The following is a 22645-nucleotide window of genomic DNA, read 5'->3' on the forward strand; positions in this document are numbered from 1 at the left end:
CAGCTGGTAAAGAATCTGCCTTCAATGCAGGAGACCCCGGGTTGATTCCTGGATCAGGAAGATCCGGAGAAGAGATAGGCTACCTGCTCCAGTTTTCTTGGGCTTCCCTGATGACTCAGTCGGTAAAGAATCCACCTGCAATGCAGGAGACCTTAGTGTGATCCCTGGGTTGGAAAGATCCCCTGGCAACCCACACCAGTATTCTCGCCAGGAGAATCCCCATGGACAGAGGAGCCTGGCAGGCTGCAGTCCATGGGACCACAAAGAGCTGGACATGACTGAGCGACTAAGCACACACACGTGTTGCTCAATATCACTAATCATTAGGGAAATTCAAATCAAAACCACAGTGAGATACCACTTCACACCCACCAGGATACCAAAAAAGAAAAACAGAAAATAGCAAGTGTTGGCAAACATATGAAGAAATTAGAGTACGTGTTCATTGTTGGTGGAATATAAGATGATATAACTGTTACGGAACGTGGTATGACATGTCCTAGTTCTTTCTGGCTGCTATAACAAAAATAGCATGGAGTGGGTAGCTTACTAATAAACATTTGTTCCTCACAGTATGGAGGCTGGGAAGTTCAAAGTCAAAGTGCAGGCAAATCCATGACTGTTGAAAGTTTGCTTCCTGGTTCTTAGATAGCCATCTTCTTGCTGTGATCTGACATGGCAGAAGAAGAAACAGAGTTCTTTGGAGTTTCTTTTATTAGGGTTCTAACCTCATTCATGATGACGCTACCCTCATGACCTCATCACCTGTGAAAGGCCCTACCTCCTTTATCATCACATGGGGGTTAGTGTTTCTGTGTATGAATTTTGAGAAGACACAAACAGTCCACATCCAGTGGTTCCTCGAAAAATGAAACAGAGAATTACCATATGAACAATGATTCTATTTCTGGGTATATATCCGAAAGAAATGAAAACAAGGACTGATATTTGTATATCCATATTCATAGTATCATTATTCTCAATAACCAAAAAGTGGAAGTAACTCAAGTTACTCAAGTACACCGACAAATGAATAAACAAAATGTGATATGTATGTATACAATGGGATACAATTCCAGTTTTAAGAGGAAGGAAATCCTGACACATGCTATAATATGGATGAACCTTGAGGATGTTAAGGGAAGTAAACCAGCCACAAAAAGACATACTATATGATTATACTAATATAAAGTAGCTTTAAGGTCCTTAGAGTCATCAAATTAATAGAGACAGAAAATAGAATAGCGGTTTACAGAGTCTAGGGGAAGTAGGAAATTAGAAATTAGTGTATAATGGGTACAGAGTTTCAGTTTGGGAAAATGAAAAAGTTCTAGAGATGGATGACGGTGATGGTTGCAGAACATGTGTGTTCAATCCCCGGTCAGGGAGTTAAGATCCCAAACATCTTAAAGCCAAAAAATCAAAACGTAAAACAGAAACAATATTGTAACACATTCAATACTGGAAAATCATCCACATCAAAAACATCTTTAATAAAATAAATAAAATGGCAAATTTTGTGATCTGTATTTTTATCACATTAAAAAAGAGAGACAGAAAAGGAGGGAGCACAAAGAGAACAAAGAAGATATTCATGTCAAGACTGAAACAGAGATTGGAGTTTTTAGATACAAGCCAAGGAATTCCTGGAGCCACCAGAACTAGAAGAGGCAAGGAAAGGCTCCCTTTAGCCTTTGGAGGGAGTGCAGCTCTGACGACACCTTAGTTTCAGACTTCTGTCTCCTGAACTGTGAGAGATTAAATTTCTGTGTTTGTTGTAATTTGTGACAGCAGCTTCTGCAACCTAACATAATCATGTAGGAAGCAAAGTCATCAGCTAATAGTGAGAAGTGAAGGGATTTGAGTAAAGAAGAGAGGTGAAAAATCGCTCTTCAGGAGTGTGAGAAAGGGAAAAGCCTATGAACTATAAATTGACTGCCTGCAGCAGTAGGAGCCACTTTAGAATGGCAGACAGAAATTTAAAATTAGATCTATCAATTTGTGTGTTTTCTACAGGTTTGTATACCTGCATAAGTTACAGGTGTAGAATCATAAAAAGTTGGATTTATCTAAGGTTATCTTTTTATCAAGAGAGTACTAAGTGAGAGAGAAGTTGGCAGCATATGAAAGTGAAGTGAAGTGAAAGTCGTATCCAACTCTTTGCAACCCCAAGGACTATACAGTCCATGGAATTCTCCAGGCCAGAATACTGGAGTGGGTAGCCTTTCCTTTCTCCAGGAGATCTTCCCAACCCAGGGATCGAATCCAAGTCTCCCACATTGCAGGCAGATTCTTTACCAACTGAGCCACAAGGGAAGCCTGAGAATACTGGAGTGGGTAGCCTTTCCTTTCTCCAGGAGATCTTCCCAACCCAGGGATCGAATCCACATCTCCTACATTGCAGGTGGATTCTTTACCCACTGAGCTATCAGGGAAGCCCCAGCATATGGAAGGAAGCAATTTTTTGTCCAACAAAAGTTTAACAGTATTTCATGAGTCATATTATAAATCTAGGCTTTAAGAATAACTGATTGTTTTTATTAAGAGCTTTTTATGTGAAGGTTTCTTTAAGATATTTGTATACCTACCAATAATCTTCTTTAAACTCTTAATCCTAGTGCATTCCTAAGGTATTTCTCACTCAAATCCCTGGAACCAGTTTCTTCTCCTTTAACAAAATTAGTCAATATCAAAAAAAAAAAAAGAAAAGAAAGAAAGAAATATTGCTTTCTTGTTGGGACTATGCTCTCTCTGGGCTCTTTTCTTCAAGCTGTTCTATGGGTTGAGGCTTCTCTGTTCAGACTTGTCAAACTAGTTTCATTTCAAGAGCTTGTAATTCGTTTCCTTATTTCTTCCCAGTCGTAGACCTCTAATATATCTAGAGATGTCATAGAGTTGATTAGAAGGTCAGATTGAGTGGGCACACACCTTGAGATCATATTCTTCCTCCTGCAGATGATGTATCGGTAAGTTCAGTCTTGTTTAGTAATGGCTTGTCTGTCTACTCTGTCAATGGCTAGATTCTCGGTGTTTCTGGAGGACTGCCTATAAGGTGTCCTCCGTGGATTCACTCTGCACTGGATGTTGTAAGAGTTCAGAAATTATTATAGCAGCTGGATTAATTAATCTTTACAGTTAAAATGAGTATTTTTGTATTAAAATCATTACTAGCTTTATTTCATGTTGCCAAATTCAATAGTTGGGATTTTAGAAGAAGTTAATGAAAACCTATATTATGTTGTGTCCTGATTGCTCCTAATTTTGGAGGGGATGGAAGAAGAAGGTGTTAATTTGATTTAAGAAAAGCCTCCTTTCAACAATCTGACTAAACTTATCTTCTGTAACACTTTACCTTCACCTGCTTTTTCTTACACCTTATTGTCAGACATTGGGAACTAATGCAGACTGGGAGGTCAAAAGCTGCTGAGACACTTGCCTTTATCTGGAAATGTTAGGACTTCTTGCTGAGAGAAAGAAGATGAATTAAGTTTGGGGAAAATATGTTTACTCCCTAAAATTTTTCCTATTAAATATTAAAGATAGAAGAAAACAATTATTTCAAGGTTTTTATTCAAAGTAAGGTTTGCTTACTGGCATAACCTTTGATACAATTAAAATAGTGGTTTCAAACATCCATGATGACAATAATATTTCACCATTGCTTATATGTATGCCATTTCCAAAACATTTTTACATATATTATTTCATTTATATGTGTATGACTATATTTCATAATAGTCAGGCCAACCCTGTGAAATCCGCAGAACAGAAATCAACTACCATTTTAAAATGAGGAATCTGAGGAAAACAGATGTTAAGGGGCTTCTCTGTGTCGACAGATCTGTGATACCAGAATCCGAGTACCGCAAACACACAAATCCTTAAGTCCAGTTCTCCTGGACTCTTGCAACCTCTCTAGGTGGCAAGGATTCCACCTGGGGAATTTCAAAGATGAGAGCTTGACAAGATCAGCCCCTAAGCCCAGTGAGCTTCACTGGATTTCCTTCCTCACTAATAAAATACACATTTGGATCAGTTCTTTAGTGAGCAAATAGTAGCTGTCAGAGGGTCTCTGAGATCCTTAGATGGGGTCTACAGTGCTTCACACAAAATTGGCACTCCACATATATTTGTTGAACAAATTAATGAATAAACAAATGCAAATGTCTAGCATTGGTGTTTTGCTTATTCAAATTCATTGAATTTGAAAATGTATATTCCATGCCTATGGAAATCATGATATTGTAAAGCAGTAGTTCCAATCTTTCCTATTTCACATTCTCCAAAGTATTCTTTTAAAAATATCAAGTCTCATGATTATAAACACCAAAAATTCTCTTTTTTAATGAATATTTATGTGTTTAGAGGAATGTTTTCAGCTTACGGGAAGTAAATTATAGGAGTAATATGGGGAATCAGTGCTATTATTTAGAACCTCCTTGAAAAGGGGACAGTGAGAAACACTGAATTTTATATTTTCTTTAAGATAAATTCAAGGAACATTAATCCAGGATTTGGAGGATTTGCAGGAGTTGGCCAGTCAGGTTTAAAGATTGAGGCAAAGCAAATAATTACTATGACGCCCTATGCCTCACCTACACAAATTCTACAATACGCTCTAGAATTGTGCTGACCATCCTTACTTCTCCACTAACAAGAAACTCAATGTAGAACTGTGTCAAAGTATACTTGATTCATATATTCGCTGTTTCTGTTAAATCTTGGACTTTTTCCTGTGGGTTTTGTCACCTTCTTCTTGACCTTTCAGAGATAGTCCTTAGTGTTCCAACTTTGCAATGAATATCCACTTGCATTTGCCTTTAGCGATATCCTTACCTCTACTCTTTCCTATAATTTATTAGTTGGGTGATGCAGTCACTTAAAATCTCAATTATTTCTCTTATAAAAGATAAAATATCAAATGACTTCTTCATCTGAGATTGCTGTCCTGCACCCAGACGACTGGCATCTCTTCCTGGGCTCCCCTCATAGCTCAGTTGATAAAGAATCCGCCTGCAGTGCAGGAGACCCCAGTTCAATTCCTGGGTTGGGAAGATCTGCTGGAGAAGGGTAGGCTACCCACTCCAGTATTCTTGGGCTTCCCTTGTGGCTCAGCTGGTAAAGAATCTGCGTGCAGTGCGGGAGACCTGTGTTCGATCCCTGGATTAGGAAGATCCCCTGACAAAGGGATAAGGCTACCCACCCCAGTATTCTGGCCTGGAGAATTCCATGGACTGCATAGTCCATGGGATCCCAAAGATTGGAGATGACTGAGCAACTTTCTCTCTTCCTATCACCTCATAAATGCAAAAATTAGATTTCTCCTTGTCATTATCCTCATTTAGAGAAAAAGACCTGAAAAGTCTTTGCAAGCATTCATGTTTTACACTTTAATTTCATTTTGAACACTCATTTTAATTGACTTGTTAATTTGCAAGTTCTTTCTCTAATATACTCAAACACTGTATCTTCAGAGTTAAAGTCAAAATAACAGGCTAAAACCTCCATGTTACTTACTGATCACTAAATTTGTATAAATTATCAATTAAATCTTACTGTCTTGTTAGTTTTTAGCAAATTCATAGTGCTTGCTAGGTGCTACATATGCACTGTATTATACTAGCTCATTTAATTATCACAACAGTTCTTTGATCAAGCAGTACTTTACCTCCATTTTATAGAGGAAAAAGTAACTAGCCCTACATAACAGGCTAATGAGTAGAAGAGTGGGGATTTAAGCAATCTGGAGCCAGTACACGCGGGTTCAATCATGCTGCATTAATGAAAACTAACATGTGGCTCTGTTCTACCTCTAATCTGAAACCTAAATTCAATGCCATTTATTTAGACTTTGTGCTAAACTACCACAATAAAACTCCCTGTTTTGCTTATATATAGAGGTGAGAGAATTAAATGCCAGTCATTTCTCAGATTAAGGCTAGAGAAATCCCCCTTACTGAATCAGGACAGGGAAATCTAGAAGGGACACATTAGGGCTGGGTAGATGCTAGAGGAAAGACAGGATTCAGAGCAAATCCAGCCCAGCAGGAAGATATGATAAGCAGTGAGTAACTGTCTATGCCAGGAAGAGGCAGGGGTGGGAGGATCCCTCCAAGAGGATGAGTACATTCATAGGGATTCCAGGAAAGGTGTTCTTAATCCCTTTAGCTCACATTTTCTTCTTCCAGACTCAAATGCTGAGTTATGTTCCATTTTGGTCAGTGAGATCATTTTTTTTTGGACCAGGGTGAAGGTATTTCCCTAAATAGGTAAAGAAGTAGGGTCTTGCCTCTTCTGGTCTTCTCACTTTTTTTTCTGAGTCACCTGAATTCAGTTCAGCTTGAATCTCTTCATTATTTTCTACAGACAATCTTCTTTGATCTGGAATCACAATGATGTTTTATTCAATTTTGCCCCTCCTTCTTTGTCACAGCCCTCACTTTATTCACAGCTGAAAATTAAATACAGAATGAACATTGGAAGTTTTCTTCGTTTCTTTTTTTTTTTCTTAACCTTCTAACAATGAAGCATTCCATGGAGTAGCACATCAGTGTAAATACATCTGTCGTTGTTGTTTAGTCTCTAGGTCATGTCTGACTCTTTTGCAACCCCATGGACTGTAGCCTGCCAGGCTCCTCTGTCCATGGGATTCTCCAGGCCAGAATACTGGAGTCGGTAGCCATTCCTTTCTCCAGAGGATCTTCCCGACTCAGGGATCAAATCTGGGTCTCAAGCATTACAGACAGATTCTTCACCATCTGAGCCCAGATAAGCCCAAATGTGATTATTAATCCTCCTCACACATACCTGCTTTTACAGCCCTCTTTGTTTCCTCTTCCTTACCTCCAGATGACCTCTGCTACTCTCTAGAGAAAGAAAAGGGAATATTATACTATAGTACAGTTTGAGAGTTCTATACCATATTATACTTTGAGAGTTCACAAGCATTTAAAGTCAGTGGAAAGGAAGAACATGTGAAAGCAAAAACAAATTCAAGGCTTGACCGCAAAGGAGACGGGTCGTCCCTCTGACCAGTAAAACACCCTCTGCCTTCACTTTATAAAAACTTCATAACACTTCATAGAAAGTGTTGATTTTATCCTCCAAACGCTCTTGTCAGGCTCCTCCACAAAAGTTGAGCCAGAACTAGGTACTTACTATCTCTGCAATTGGCTGCATGAGTTGAGCAAACTGTTCACCTCTAAAATGAAGATAAATAATTCTACTGACAAGGGCGTTTGGAGGATAAAATCAACACTTTCTATGTAGACAGCACTTGCTAAATAGTAGCGCTTGATAGTATCACCTTTAGTACTAAATGTCATTCTAAAATAGTCAGAGTACCCAGATACTCACATATCAGGGCCTATTAGGTCACCATGAAAGGTTACTTTTCTGTAACAAATGACTGAGTTCAGCTGCTCAAAGGGAATGATGATTTTTATTGATGGAAGGAGATTTTGGCACTTTGGTTTATAAGAATGTTCCTCCAGGGATGGGTGCCAGGCTAGGAAAAGAAGAGCAAAGTTTCCTATACTAATTGGCTCCCAGGAATTCAATGCATTTAGCACCTTTGACAATTATGTTACGAGTTAAGTAGACTATAGTTTGGCCTGGGAAGCTAACTAATAATCAAAAGGTTAACAATAATAAGCCTTTTAAAATCATTTAGTGTATCTTAAACCTCAGAAAATTGTCTCTATGAAGATTTATGGGAATATAACCTGCCTGTAAATTGGCACTTGTGTAATGATCACATGTATCTAGATTTGTATAATGATAACATGCAACTGCAAGAAAGCAGAAAACTAATGCTAAAAAGTAAAGATTTAGGGCTTGTAGATAAAATGATAAAGGGCATGTAGTTGACTGTGGAATAAACCAAAGTGACTGCCTTCAGGGGAGGTCTTTTTAGGAAGGGAGGAGGATCTTAATGGATGAGGGGATTCATGATGTCTTTTGCTAACTCAAGTCATCTTTGAACTCACATATTTAAAAGTCATCAGCTTAGAGTTTGGGTACTGAGAAAATGAACATCCCAACTCTGATCATTAACAATTCATGCTGCTCTGTATATTCTTCAAGGTGTATATCCTTCAGCCTTCAAATTTGCAGAAAGTAAACTCACAAAATTATTCATATTATCACCATGTTTTTATTGATAACATCTTTGGAAAAATCATACCATAAATAAACTCTTTTAAACAATGAATAATCAAACTTAATGAAGGTAATGGATAAACTGGATTTCACACAGATTATAGGTTATGTTACTCTAAATAAATGTCTTCTGTACTTGTGCTTTCTTTAAAGGAATGCAACGTGCTAATAAGGTCACGACTAGGGATTACTTTCAGCTCTTTTCCTACTTTATAAGAGTTCACTTTGTATTCTCCCAAGTTGTTACTTGAATAAAATAGTCTTACGATTTATCATTAAAATAAAATTCCCTTTTAATAGTCTCTTCCCAACTCCACAAAAATTACAGAATATTTTATGTCTCACATGCTTTCCTCTGAAGGCTGCAGATTTCTGTCCCTTTTTATGAAAGTTATATTTTTCATTGTGAAAAAAATTTCTAAGATCCTCCAAGATTTCCATATGTCTGTGTATGTATTCCTTCATATTTAAACATTAACCTAGGTGCTGTTGAGTGAGCATTTTGCAGATATAATGAAGATCTTAAATCACTTTTTTTTTTTTGGTAACATCTGTTTATTTGACTGCATCCGGTCTTGGTTGATTGTGGCACGCAGGATTTTCATAGCACCATTCAGGATTTTTCCTTGCAGTGCATGGACTCTAGTTGTGGCATGTGTAATCCACAGCACACCAGTTCAGTAGTTGAGACACACAGTCCTAGTTGCTCTGTGGTGTGTGGGATCTTAGTCCCCCAGCCAGAGATTGAACCCACATTCCTGCATTGCAAGGTGAATTCTTAACCACTGGACCACCAGGGAATTCCCCATCAGTTGACTTTTAAATGGAGAGATGACAGTTAGTAAGCCTAACCTAATCAGATGACACCTTTGAAAAGAACAAGACTCTACCTAGAGAAAGAGATTCAGAATGTGAGAGAGATTTGACGGGAGGAAGATTCCCCATAGCTGGCTTTGAAGATGGAGTGGGCCACATGGGAAAGAACATGGGTAACCTCTAGGAGCCAAGAGAGGCCTCTGACTATACAGTCAGCAAGGGAATAGGAATCCTGGTTCAGTGTCAAGGAACTGAGCTCTGCCTAAAACCTAAGTGAGCTTGGAGGAGGGTCACAAATGTTAGATGAGACTGCAGTCCCAAACAACAGCTTGATTTCACCTTCATGAGATCCTGAGCAGAGAACTCAACCATGCCAAGTACTGAACTGTGAGTGAATAAGTGACTGTTGTTTTAAGTTGCTAACTTTGTGGTAATTGTTACAGCAACAGAAAATTAATACACCAGTGTTTGTTTAATGGGTGCAGGTAAAACAGGTAAAAAAACATGCTTAAGCATCTCTACTAACAAACAGGCTAGATTCCAAAAGGCTTTATGAAGTATATTTCTTTTCAAATCTGAAGTGATATGATGCAAATCACTAGCAGAACCTCTTCATAATGGGTGGTTGATGATGTATATTTGCTTTCATGCATTTCTTGTTCATATTCATCAAAGTTGATATTGAGTTGAAGTTTATTCATATAGGATTAAGTAGCTATGGCTTTAACCTATGAATCCTGCAGCTTTCGCAGTTTGGCATTGTGCACACAATACATACCCCAAAGGTTTTCTGAAAAAGGAGACATGCTCTAAATGACAATGTATCATCCCTGTCTGTTGGCCACCATCTGCCCCCCAATGTTCACAGCTCCTTTTATGGGATTTGGGGACGTGACTGCCAGGGCACTTGAAGAAGCATGCCAAAGAGTGTTGAAACATTCTCATAGTCTGTAATAATGTGAGTCTGCAAAACTCTTGATGGTGAGGATGTGTGATCTTGCTGTGTCTACTACTTCCTCATTTGTACTACTCAGAAGAACTATGTCATGATGGGAAGATAAACTTGAAAGTTTGTGAATCTCCTTGAGATCTAGTCTTTCTCCTTTGGTCTATTTTTAGTTTTGAATGAAGTGAAGATACACTGATAAGATTCGATGTATGGCAAAAACCACTACAATATTGTAAAGTAATTAGCCTCCAACTAATAAAAATACATGAAAAAAAAATAACAAAAAAAAAGATTCTCTAAGAAAATAAATGATCATATATGATCATAAATGAAGAATGAACTGACTCTTTGCGACCTCATGGACTATAGTCCACCAGGCTCCTCTGTCCATGGAACTCTCTAGGCAAGAATACTGGAGTGAGTAGCCATTCCCTTCTCCAGGGGATCTTCCCCACCCAGGGATCAAACTTGGGTCTCCTGCATTGCAGGCAGATTCTTTACCATCTGATACACCAGTGAAGTCCAATATGAATATATATGTGTGTGTGGGGTGTGTGTGTGTGTGTATTATAATAATCTAGTTAAGTATTAAAATGCAATCAGCATTGGGGAGGGGGGAGTGTTACTCTGGCACTGAGAAAAAAATAGTGTCCCTGAAGTTAAAAGACAGGAGCGTGAGATGATTGCTAGTTCTTCTATATTGAAGAAGTCGCTTAATCATCTGTAGGCCTCAGCTTCCTTAACTGGAAATGTGCTGCATTGTACTAAATAGTCTATAAGTTTTCCTTCATTTCTGAATTTAGATTTTAAGTCAACTAAGAGGCTAAGTAATGTAATCTCTCTTGAAGCTTCTGTCTGCTGTTTTTATGTTCTGGCACCTTAGCTCTTGTGGAAAGAGCTTTCCACAGGGAGTTGTCTAGATTCTTTTTAATCAGTCAAATGTTCATTGTCAGTATTTTCCATAACCAACAGAATTCAGGTCCTCAAATTCTACTAGGTTTATTGGCTAAATGTAATTCTTATGCCCAAACTATCACCTGACTACTTAGATCCAAATAGTTTGTATAAAGCTGGCATTTATAAATGAAGATATTTTATATTTTAAAAGACTTACTGTAAATCAATTAATATTTGTTAAAAAGTCTATTACAGTGGCCTTCCTTGGTGGCTCAGTGGTAAAGAATCTGCTTGCAGTACTGGAGACTTGAGTTTGATCCCTAGTTCAGGAAGATCCCCTGAAGAAGGAAATGGCAACCCACTCCAATATTCTTGCCTGGAAAATCTCAAGGACAGAGGAGCCTGGCTGGACACAGTTCATGGGGTTGCAAAGAGTTGGATATGGCTTAGTGATTAAACAACATATACTACTTACAGTAAATCAATGCACTAAATTTTGTAAAACATGAAAAATAGCTTCTGACCCCAAAGAATTTAGCTTATTAATACACACACAAAAAAAGATAAATTCTAATGAAAGGGATAAATTGATTACAATGGCAAATGGCAGAGAAGGAACACTAGAAAATAAGTTACATGTCCTTTCAAGACTCTTGACTCTAACAAATACCATATCCTCTCTCTCAACCTCACTCAATTCATATGTAAGGCTGATGTAATACCTGCCTGATTCTCATGGATTTATAAAATTTTCACTTTGTACTAGATACCTTATTAGATCTTAATAATAAAAAAAAATGAATAAGACTAGTTTAACTCATTGAGGAAAGTGTTAGCTGCTTTGCAACTAGCACACAGAAAGTGTGTCTGACTCTGCAACCCCACAGACTCTAGCCCACCAGACTCCTCTGTCCATGGAATTCTTCAGGCAAGAATATTGGAGTGGGTAGCCATTCCCTTCTCCAGGGGATCTTCCCCACCCGGGGATCAAACCTGGGTCTCCTGCATTGCAGGCAGATTCTTTACCATCTGAGCCACTGGGGAAGCCCAACACATTGAGGAGTTCACAGGTAAGTATAGGTTAATATACATGAAAATAAAGTTAATACAATGTGATTAGCACTATTCTTGAGCATATCTAGAGGAAGAGCAAAGATTTACTTCTTCCCTCCTAAACTGTGGTAATTTCCTCTAATTCAGAGGTGATGCAATATAAAATATATAGTATCAGTTTTGAAATATTTTGCCAAATGCAGTAAAATCTAATCAAGTATTTTAGATCTAAATTTAAACTCACAAGAAATGACAAATTAAATGAGATCACATGAAAACATTCAGAGAAGTCCAGAAGCTGGTCATTCTAAGGGAAAATTGGCTTGATCTCTTCAACAAGTCAATGTCATTAAAAATTAAAAAGTGATCAGTACTCAAATATTAAAAAAGACTCAAAAGACACAACAACCACACTACTATGAGGTCCTTGATTTGTACAAACCATCTCTAAATATAATAGGGACAAAAAAGGAAACCTGAAAAAAAAAAGGAAACCTGAAGATGGATTTGGTATTATGAAAAATCATGATCTTCTATTTTACATTAAAATACAGAAGAAAAAAATGAGTAAAGCCATTATAGCAAAATTTTAACAACTGATAAAGTGATGTTCTAGTATAATATTTTTTCTAAATTTCTGTATCTGAAAATTTTTATAATAAACATGAAAGATTAAAAAGTAAATAAGACAATAGATTTGAAATCACTTTGTAAACTTTAAAACTATAGATAGATAAAGAGATTTTTAAAAAGACTATTGGAGAAAGAAGGAATAGTTCTTTCTCAAGCATAGGTACTACTTTGTACCACATGCTAAGACTGGCCACCACAGAGATCCATCCAATGCCTCTAGAAATAGAATCTAGGAGCAGTAGCATGGATTCTCAGATCCTGATCTTCTTAATACCTCCCTTAATGCCAAGGTGACCTTGATTAAATGCTCAGTTGCTCAGTGGTGTCCAACTCTTTATGGCCCTATGGACTGTAGCCCACTAGGCTCCTTTGTCTATGGAATTTTCCAGGCAAGAATACTGGAGTGGGTTGCCATTTCCTGCTCCAGGGTATCTTCCTGACCCAGGGATCAAACCCACCTCCCTTACATCTCCTCCATTAGCAGACAGATTCTTTACCACTAGCACAACCTGGGAAACCCCAACCTTGACATAAATTCAAGACAACTGTCTTCTTGCTGAGGTAGGCTAAAGCAATATGCGCTTATCCAAGAAGAACCAGAAAGCCTGTAACCATTGCAACATGAGAGTAACTGGTGAGTTTTCCTTTTTGCAGAGCAACAGGATTTGACACCCGAAGCAGAGGTTTGAAACCATGGATGATTGCCCTTCTCATTGTATTGTTACTGACAGTGGTGGCTGTGGCTATCGGTCTTCTGGTTCACTTCTTAGTCTCTGGTAGGTAAAATTATGGATTTTGCTCAGTTTGATTCATTTTTTCTGTAAAACTTCATTTGTACATATGCAAATTTAATTCCATTCAAAAATAATGTACTTTCACTAGTAAATGTCCACCTTTTGAATTGTTTAGTTTACAATCATTTCATCACCGACTGTCTATTATGTTCGAGTATTTTTCAGGGCACCAAGAAACAGCATTAAGCAAAGCAGATAAATTTCTCACCTCCTTGGAGCTCACAATCTAGTATTCTTTTGAGCGTCTACACAAAAGATCAAAATATTAATTGTCTAAAATTTACCAATAATCATAACAAACTCTAGTCATTCATATATATGCAAGTGAAAATTTTGATGAATTGATGATTAAAATTGGCCTTTTTACTCAGCATTTTCTGTCTATTAGCATTTCTAGAGGAAAACAAATACATGTCCAATGAGATAATGAATTTTGAAATGATTAATAAACTATAAGTGTGATGCAATATGATTACTTATTTTTACAGAAAAATATGTACTCTTTCAAAAACAATATTCAGGGATTATTTTTCTATTACCAGATATATTTATAATTCCACAAAAATTCATTTCAGAATTCTCTTTATATTTCATTACTCTGCAGAATGCAAAAACACTTTGGATAAATGCCCACAATGTCAATCTCCCACAGACGTATGTGATAAAAACAACTAGTTTTTACTGGAATGGACTTATCTATTGTCATCTTCCCCAGACTTGGTGGAACAGTGAAGATTCTTTTAGGAACTTTACAGGGCTTCTAAAAGCATAGTTCCGGGCCTCATATAATAACCCTATCCATAGTTTACACCAATGGCAAAAGATTCTCAGGTCAGTTCATTTAACATATAGAAGCCCCTTCACTATGAGTATAATGTTCAATTATAAGATGGACCATGTAGATTAGTTATTGGAGGGGCCAAAAAAAAGTGCTACCAAGTCCAGAGATGTCCCTCAGAGACAGACCATCCTGAGGCCCCCTTTCTTAACTAGATCCATGGCTCCCTAAGGAGAGAGTAGCTCTGTGGTTCTCCATTCTCTGTCTTGAACTCTGCAGGTTGCTTGCCCACTGGTACCATACTCCTAAGATTACCACATTCCTCAGGAGTCAAAGTTTTTACCTTTCCTGAGGGACAAGCAGAGATCTGATTGATTCATTCCTATTACACACTCTTCTCACCTGCAGCCTCAGACCGTCTTTTCCCTGCCTTTCTTTTCACATCTTTCTTAGTGTCCCTTGGTCTTCCATTACAGATCAAAATTTACAAAAATACTCATTTACCTCTACTTTCAGTAGGGTATAAGGTGGTATACATTTCACCTCAGCAAGAAGCAATATAGTAATTAAATATGCCACCTCTAAAGCTACACATGTCTGGGTTTAAACTTGGATAGCCACTCACTAGTTGTATAGCTCAGAGCAAGTTATTCAATGTCTCTTGCTTCACTTTCTTCATATGTAAAATGAAGGTGATGCCAATCTTAAACTTGGTGATTGAACAACAACAACTATTAATAACATAGAGCATTAATCATTATTTTTATTGTATTTAATATTATACTAAAGTAAAATCTCAGATATATATTCAAGACTTCATCATAGTTGGGCCTTAGATCCCAAAATCTATCCTCAAAACCACTTAATTTCACAACTTTTCTTTTCATCGCAGACGAGAAAATGGAGTATTATCATGCCACTTTTAAAATTTCAGATCTACGAGTCAACCGTAATTCTGGACCAAATAGCCAATATCAGTTTATGGAATTACGGGAGATTAGTGAAAACCTGGTAAGTCAGATAAAATTCTATCATAAAATAATGCAAGTGGAAGGAATTTTTCTTAGCCTTTTCCCCTACTATTTCTTAAAACATTATTTTAAGACCACTTGCACCATAATCATCTTGCAGATTCCAAGGCCCCACTCCAGACCTTCTGAGTCGGTGTCTGATGGGATGGATGGGTGGGGAGAGGGGGCTAAGGGAATCTACAATCTGGCAAATGGGTGATTCTGATAAATCACTCTTTATAGAACTCAACCACCTCACTTAAAAGTGAGAGAACAGAAGGCCAAGGTATCCCAGTCCATCACTCCTCCATTCTACCACAATATTACCCAAATGAAAAGCTTAATCATACCAGAAGTGGTTATATGTAAAACCACATGCTTTTTTAGACCACATTTTAAGATTTAAACTATTTTTTAAGAATGAAAAAAGAAAAGAGGATTATAAATGTTTATGTTGTCTCATAAACATGTTAATTAAGATAGAAATCATAGACATTGTGAAATACTGAAATGTAATGCCAACAACTTTGTTAAAATTGAAATACAGGACAGCCCTACATCCCCCCAAAAGTGACCTCATTTTGTATAATAGCTCTGCTCACGATGTGTGTGAACTCTCACTCAAAAACTAAGGTCAAGTTAACTTCCTTGACAAGGAGCCACAGAGCATAGAGTTATTTTAAAAGAGTGGAAATGTCAGGTATGTTGGTTTGTTTTAGTCAAAGAATCTTTTTTTATTCAAGACATTTCCTTTCTTTCTCAAACCAATTTCATTTTTTCTATCACTATTTGATCTTTGTCTATGTGGATACCCAGTTGCAACATATTTACAGTAATATTATTGATGGAGTTTATAAGTTATATTTTCAATTCTCATTAAATTATTCATATATGTTCTGTCTTGCAGTCTCATTCCCCCAAATCAAAAATTACATTTATAGATTGATATATACCCTCCATTCTTCTAGATTCAGAGTACCTTAAAAATTAGCTTTAGCAATCATTTCTTGAGGAATTCCAGAAAAAACTTGGTTATATACCCCAGTACCCCTTTTCTTCTTCTGACCCTGCGTGACTCCACAAAACCTCCTCAGTGTGAAAGTACTAATAATTAATTAATTTAGTTAAAAAGACACATAATTTCTTTGAACATTGAGAGATAGTTACAATTTATCAGGAAAATTTTAAATTTGTTTTATGTTTTACAGCCAACATTGCTGGTGTCGCTTTAGGCTGACATTGTTTCTACTGAAGTAAATGGAGAGGAATGCAGTGGATCTTTTCAAAGAAAGTGAAAGAAATGCACCTATAGAGGTTCACCTATAAGTGTTAGAAAGTGGACTTCGAAACTTCAGTAAAGCATACATTTGTAGATGTGAAAGAACTTCAGATACAAAGGTTGTTAGGTGATAACATGAGATAATCATGTGATAAACAGGTGATAATCATGAGAGCATGCAAGTCCCTTCTCTACTTGATTTTTGGGGTTTTGTTTTTTTTTTTTTTTTGAGTTTGCGTGTGTGTTCAGTCAAGTCTGACTCTGCAGCCCCATGGACTGTGGCCCTCCAGGTTCCTCTGTCCATGGGGTTTTCCAGGCAAGAATATGGGAGTGGGTTGCCATTTCCTATCCCAGATGATCTTCCCAACCCCAAGGCTGAACTCATGTCTCCTGCATCTCCTGTATTGTCAGGAAGCCCTCCTTCTCTACTCACTACTATTTATTTCTTCTCCTTTATTCTCATTCACCTACCCTTGCAGGAAACCATAATATATTTCACATATATTCTTTTGTTTGTAATAATTCTCTCAAAAGTACAGTTTTTGTTTTGTGTATAGCTCATGCTTTTAATTTATTGTGTTATAGATTCCTTGTTTTAGTCAGTTTGGACTGCTATTAAAAAGCACCATAGCTTGAGTGGCTTACAAACACCAGAAATTTATTTCTCACAGTAATGGAGGCTAGAAGACTGAAGTCAGCACGCTAACATGCTCGGGTCCTGGAAAGGATTATCTTGCAGATTGCAGACTTCAGACTTCTTGGTGTATCCATACATGGCGGAGAGCAGGGAGGCTAGAGGTCTCTGGGATATCTTTTACAAGGTACTAATCCGACTCATGACCTAATCACCTCCCAAAGACCCCACCTCCTATGAAAGTCTTCGTTGCTCAGTCGGGTCCAACTCTATGTGACCCCATGAACTGTAGCCCACCAGGCTCCTCTGTTCATGGAATTCTCCAGGCAAGAATACTGGAGTGGGTTGCCATTCCCTTCTCCAGGGGATCTTCCTAACCCAGGGATCGAATCCTGGTTTTCTGCATTGCAGGCTGACTCTTTACTATCTGAGTCACCAGAGAGAAAGCTACCTCCTGGACATAGTCTTTATTGTGTTAAGTTCCCTCTATGCCCACTATCTGGAAAGGATTTTTTTTTTTTTCCCAAAAAAAAAAAAAAAAAATGCCCACTATATGGAGAGGTTTTTTGTTTTTTTAATAAGCTATCTAGGTTGGTCATAGCTTTTCTTCCAAGGAGCAAGTCTTTTAATTTCATGGCTGCATGAAATCATGGTGTATGATCCTTTTAGTATATTCTTAGATTCAGTTTGCTAGTATTTTGTTGAGGATTTCTGTATCTATATTCATCAGTGATAATAGTCTGTAATTTTCTTTTTTTAAAATATATCTTTGGTTCTGGTATCAGGGTGATACCAGTCTCAAAGAATGAGTTTGGGAGTATTCGTTCCTCTGCAAATTTTGGAATAGTTTCAGAAGAATAAGTGTTAAATCTTCTCTAAACATTTGATAAAATTCACCTGTGAAGTCATCTGGTCCTGAACTTTGTTTGTTGGGAGTTTTTTAATCATAGTTTCAATATCAGTACTTGTGATTAGTCTGTTCATATTTTCTTTTTCCTTCTGGTTAAGTCTTAGAAGACTGTACCTTTCTCAGTATTTGTCCATTTCTCCTAAGTTGTCCATTTTATTGACCTATAGTTGCTTGTGGTAGTCTCTTTATGATCCTTTGTATTTCTGTGTCTGTGTAACTTCTTTTATATTTCTAATTTTATTGATTTAAATCCTTTCCTTTTTTGTCTTGATAAGTCTGGCTAAGGTTTATCAGTTACTTCTGTCTTTTCAAAGGACAAGCTTTTAGTTTCATTGATCTTTTCTGTTCTTTTCTTCTTCTCTATTTAATTTATTTCTACTCTGATTTTTATGAGTTCTTTCCTTCTACTGACTTTGGGTTTTGCTTATTCTTCTTTCTCCAGTTGCCTTGGTGTAGGATTAGGCTGTTTGAGATTCTTCTTATTTCCTGAGGTAATATTGTATTGAACTTCCCCAATATGTTTAGTAACATATTGTTTAGCCTCCATGTGTTTGTAATTTTTAGTTTTTTTCTTATGTGCATGCTGAATCACTTCAGTCATGTCTGACTCTTTGTGACACTATGAACCATAACCCACCAGGCTCCTCTGTCCATGGGATTCTCCAGGCAAGAATACTGGAGTGCGTTGCCATGATCTATTTCTAATCTCATACTGTTGTGGTTGGAAATGAAGCTTGATGTGATTTCAATCTTCTTAAATTTACCAAGGCTTGTCTTGTGACCCAGCATGTGATTTATCCTAGAGAATGTTCCATGTGCACCTGAGAAGCATGTGTATTCTGCTGTTTTCAGACAGAATCCTCTATAAACATCATTTAAGTCTATTTGTCCTAATGCATCATTTAAGACCTGTGCTTCCTTATTGATTTTCAGCCTGGATGATCTGTCCACTGATGTAAGTGGGGTGTAAAAGTCCCCCACCATAACTGCATTACTGTCAATCTTTAGATGTGACTGTGGGTTCTGGAAAGCTTTAGAAAGCCCATCTGTTGATGGGTGGGGCTGTGATCCCACCCTGTTGGTTGTTTGGTCTGAAGTATTCCAGCACTGGCGTCTACAGGCTGTTGGGTGGGGCCGGGTCTCCATGCAAAAATGTCAATCCTTGGGAGCACACACCAAGGAATATTCCCTAGGGCCTCCATCATCAAAGTCCTTGCCCTGCCAATGGGCCACACCTGAGACTTGGCTCCCCAGAAGACTCTGTAAGACTTGCAAGTAGATCTATGGGCTCCTGTGGAGTCACTGCTTTGCCCTGGGTCCCAGTTCATATGGAAATTTGTGTCCACTGTCCCAGAGTAGAGTCTCTATTTCCTCAAGTCCTGCAGAGCCCCTGCACACAAGCCCTGCTGGCCTTCAAAGATAAATGCTCTGGGGCCTCCACTTCTCAATGCTAGACCCCCAGAGCATAATATGGGGCTCAGAACTCTCACTCCTATTGGACAACTTCTGCAGTGTAATTATTTTCCAGTTTGTGAGAAGCCTACCCAGCCAATATGGCTTTGATTATATAGTAAATGTGCTCCTTCTAGCATCTTGTGATATGTTTTCTTTGTCTTTGCATGTAGAATATTTTTTCTGGTAGATTCTACTCTTTTTGTGGATGGTTATTCAGCAGTTAGTTGTGATTTTGGTGTTTTTGTGAGAGAAGGTAAACTCACATCATTCTATTCTGCCATCTTTTCTCCAATCTCACTTACTGGCCCCACCTTCTAAGACCTTCACATTGCGGGTTAGAACTTCAACATATGAATTGAAAAGTGAAAGTGAAGTTGCTCAGTCAAGTCCGACTCTTTGTGACTCCATAGACTGTACCTGCCAGGCTCCTCCATCCATGGGATTTTCCAGGCAAGATTACTGGAGTTGCCATTTCCTTCTCCAGGGGATCTTGCCAACCTAGGGATCAAACCCTGGTCTTCTGTATTGCAGGCGGAACTCTTTACCATCTGAACCACAAGGGGGCTTCTGTGAATTGGGCAGGAAGCAAATATTTGACCATTGCATCATTTTTGTTTAATACTTTTTTAAACTGTTTTTTTAAACTCTATCCATATTGATAAATGTACATTTAAATCATTTCTTTTAACTCCTATATAATGAGTTATAGTGTATATCTTGGAGAAGGAAATGGTAATCCACTCCAGTATTTTGTCTGGTAAATCCCATGGACAAAGGAGCCTGGCAGGCTACAGTCAATGGGATTGCAAAGAATCAGACATGACTTAGTGACTAAACAACAACAACAATAAAACCTTGTTTTCTTTGGAATCCTAACTCTATAATTACAGTCACTGAAATCCACAATGCAGGAAATGTGGGTTCAATCTTTGAGTCAGGAAGATCCTCTGAAGAAGGAAATGGCAACCTATTCCAGTATTCTTGCCTGGGAAAAAATTCCATGGACATTGAAACCTGGTGGGCTATATATAGTCCATGGGGTTGCAAAAAGTCAGACATGACTTAGCAACTAAACAACAAGTGTATATTTGCAATACTGATCTCTTGTCCATCATCTCAAGAAAGACTGAACTAAACATCCTCCTACTTATCCCTTTATGGATCCATTCCAGTTCTTCTGGAAGCAGAATTACTGGCTCATTGGGTGTGCATACACTTAATCTGACTAATTGATGCTGGATTGCCCTTCAAAATGGCTGAATTAGGGTGCACTCCCATCTGTAGTGCATGAGTATTCCTATGTCCCCTTATCTTTGTCAACACTTGGTAACATTTGGCTTTCTAATTACTTCCAGTGTAATAGGCATTAAAAGTGTATCTTATTCATAGTTTAATTTGCACTTTTCTATTGTATATTTCAATTGTGTATCATGGCCATATACTTGTCAGCCTTTCGGACTTCCATTTCTAAAAACTGCCAGTTCTTCGAATTTGAGTCAGTTCTAATAAGGTGGATGAACCTGGAGCTGGTTATACAGAATGAAGTTACTCAGAAAGAGACAGACAAATATCATATATTCATACAGATATATGGCATCTAGAAGATGGCACTGATAAACCTATTCACAGGGCAGGAATAGAGACTCATATATTAAGAACAGACTTATGGACACAGCAGGGGAAGGAGAAAGTGGGACGAATTGAGAGAGTAGCACTGAAATACATACATTACCATGTGGAAAACAGATAGCTAACGGGAAGTTGCTAACGAGCAGGGAGCTAAGCCTGGTTCTCTGTGACAACATAGAAGGGTGGGTTGGGGTGGGAGATGGGAGGGAGGTCCAGGAGGGAGAGGACATATGTATACCTATGGCTGATTCATGCTGATGTGTGGCAGAAACCAGCAAAACATTGTAGACCAATTGTCCTCCATTTAAAAGTAAATACACTTTTAAAACTGTTCTTATTGTTTGCCTATTTTTCTATTATAGCTGTTTTATTAGATTATTAAAATCTTGCAAAGCAAGATTTTCTTATGTTTTGTAAATTTGGAACAGTTTTTTGTAGTAGATATTGCACTTATCCATTCCATTTTTTATTAATTTAAGCCGTATTGTCCTTCATAAAACAGAAGTCCATAATTTTTAAGTAATCATATTTACCAGTTTTGTCTGCCTTATGGTTGTATCTTTAAAGTTTTTAAAAGAATGTATTTCCTCTTTTTAAGTCATAAAATTATTTTACCATGCTTTCATTCTATTAAACTTATACTTTTACCCTTTACAGAAGATTTTTAAATGCATCTTAAGTCTATCTTTGAATGTGATGTTAGGTAGGAACCCACGTCATAAGCCAGTTTTCCCAATGTAACTAACTAAACAATCTATGAAATATATGATTATTCAGTTCATGACAATTCTTAGCCCCTGAGTCTTACAGAAAAGGAAACACAATCCACCTCTTCAAACTCCTTTCCATCTCTTTGGAGTGATAATAGTAACACACACTAAACTGAACAGCATGACATGATATAATTAAGGACTAACTTGTATATTGAGGATAATAAGTGCAGAAGAACTTCAAAGAGGATCAACTAGGGTTCAATGATCAAGAAAGGCTGTGTATTATTTTAGCCCTGTTTAAGTTAGATGGTGTCCCTTTCCCTCCACTCCCCATGAATTTACCTTTAGGAGAATTCCAGGAAGTGTTCAGGCTTCATCCGGAGCCACCCCTGTGTATTGTTGCTAACTCCCAATGAATAAACCAGATTCTTCTCTCTGATCTATGTGAGTGCTAATTAGACAGTCAAGAAAGACAGGTTGTAGATCTTGTTCTGCCTCATAATTGGGGATTTACTGATTTTAATGGAAATGGAGATGCAAAACTGAAATGAGTTCATGCTCAGATTCTACTAAAATCCATTCCAGTTACTAGATAGTAGCAAGGACATATCTCATCTTTCGTATTATTCTTCAGAAAAGACTCCAGTAACCAGACACTGTGATATTCCCAAATAGGTAGGTCTTTTCATTATTATTATAAATTTGAGTAGGATCACTAAGGGAGCATTTCATTTGAAGAAATATATTTCAGAAATATTTTTAAAGTATCAAGTCAGTTCAGTTCAGTTGCTCAGTCGTGTCCGACTCTTTGCGACCCCATGAATCACAGCAAGTCAGGCCTCCCTGTCCATCACCAACCCCCGGAGCCTACCCAAACTCATGTCCATCAAGTCAGTGATGCCATCCAGCCATCTCATCCTCTGTCGTCCCCTTCT

General features: G+C 37.7%; 1 protein-coding gene across 4 annotated transcripts in view; it reads left to right on the forward strand.

The window, feature by feature from the left end:
- The first annotated feature begins 2816 nt into the window (after nucleotides 1–2816).
- Nucleotides 2817–22645, forward strand: part of TMPRSS11A (transmembrane serine protease 11A) — a 54471-nt gene continuing 34642 nt past the window's right edge. For 2 of the 4 annotated variants that reach the window (XM_043906625.1, XM_043906627.1), the window contains exons 1-3: nucleotides 2817–2966; nucleotides 13163–13284; nucleotides 14973–15091. In XM_043906625.1, coding sequence (XP_043762560.1) covers nucleotides 2956–2966; nucleotides 13163–13284; nucleotides 14973–15091 — 252 coding nt within the window. In that variant the 5' untranslated portion in view covers nucleotides 2817–2955. The remainder of the gene's footprint in view (nucleotides 2967–13162; nucleotides 13285–14972; nucleotides 15092–22645) is intronic. The other 2 variants (XM_043906626.1, XM_043906628.1) reach the window with 2 other exon arrangements.

The sequence above is a fragment of the Cervus elaphus genome, chromosome 6, assembly GCF_910594005.1.
Source record: "Cervus elaphus chromosome 6, mCerEla1.1, whole genome shotgun sequence".
NCBI lineage: Eukaryota > Metazoa > Chordata > Mammalia > Artiodactyla > Cervidae > Cervus > Cervus elaphus.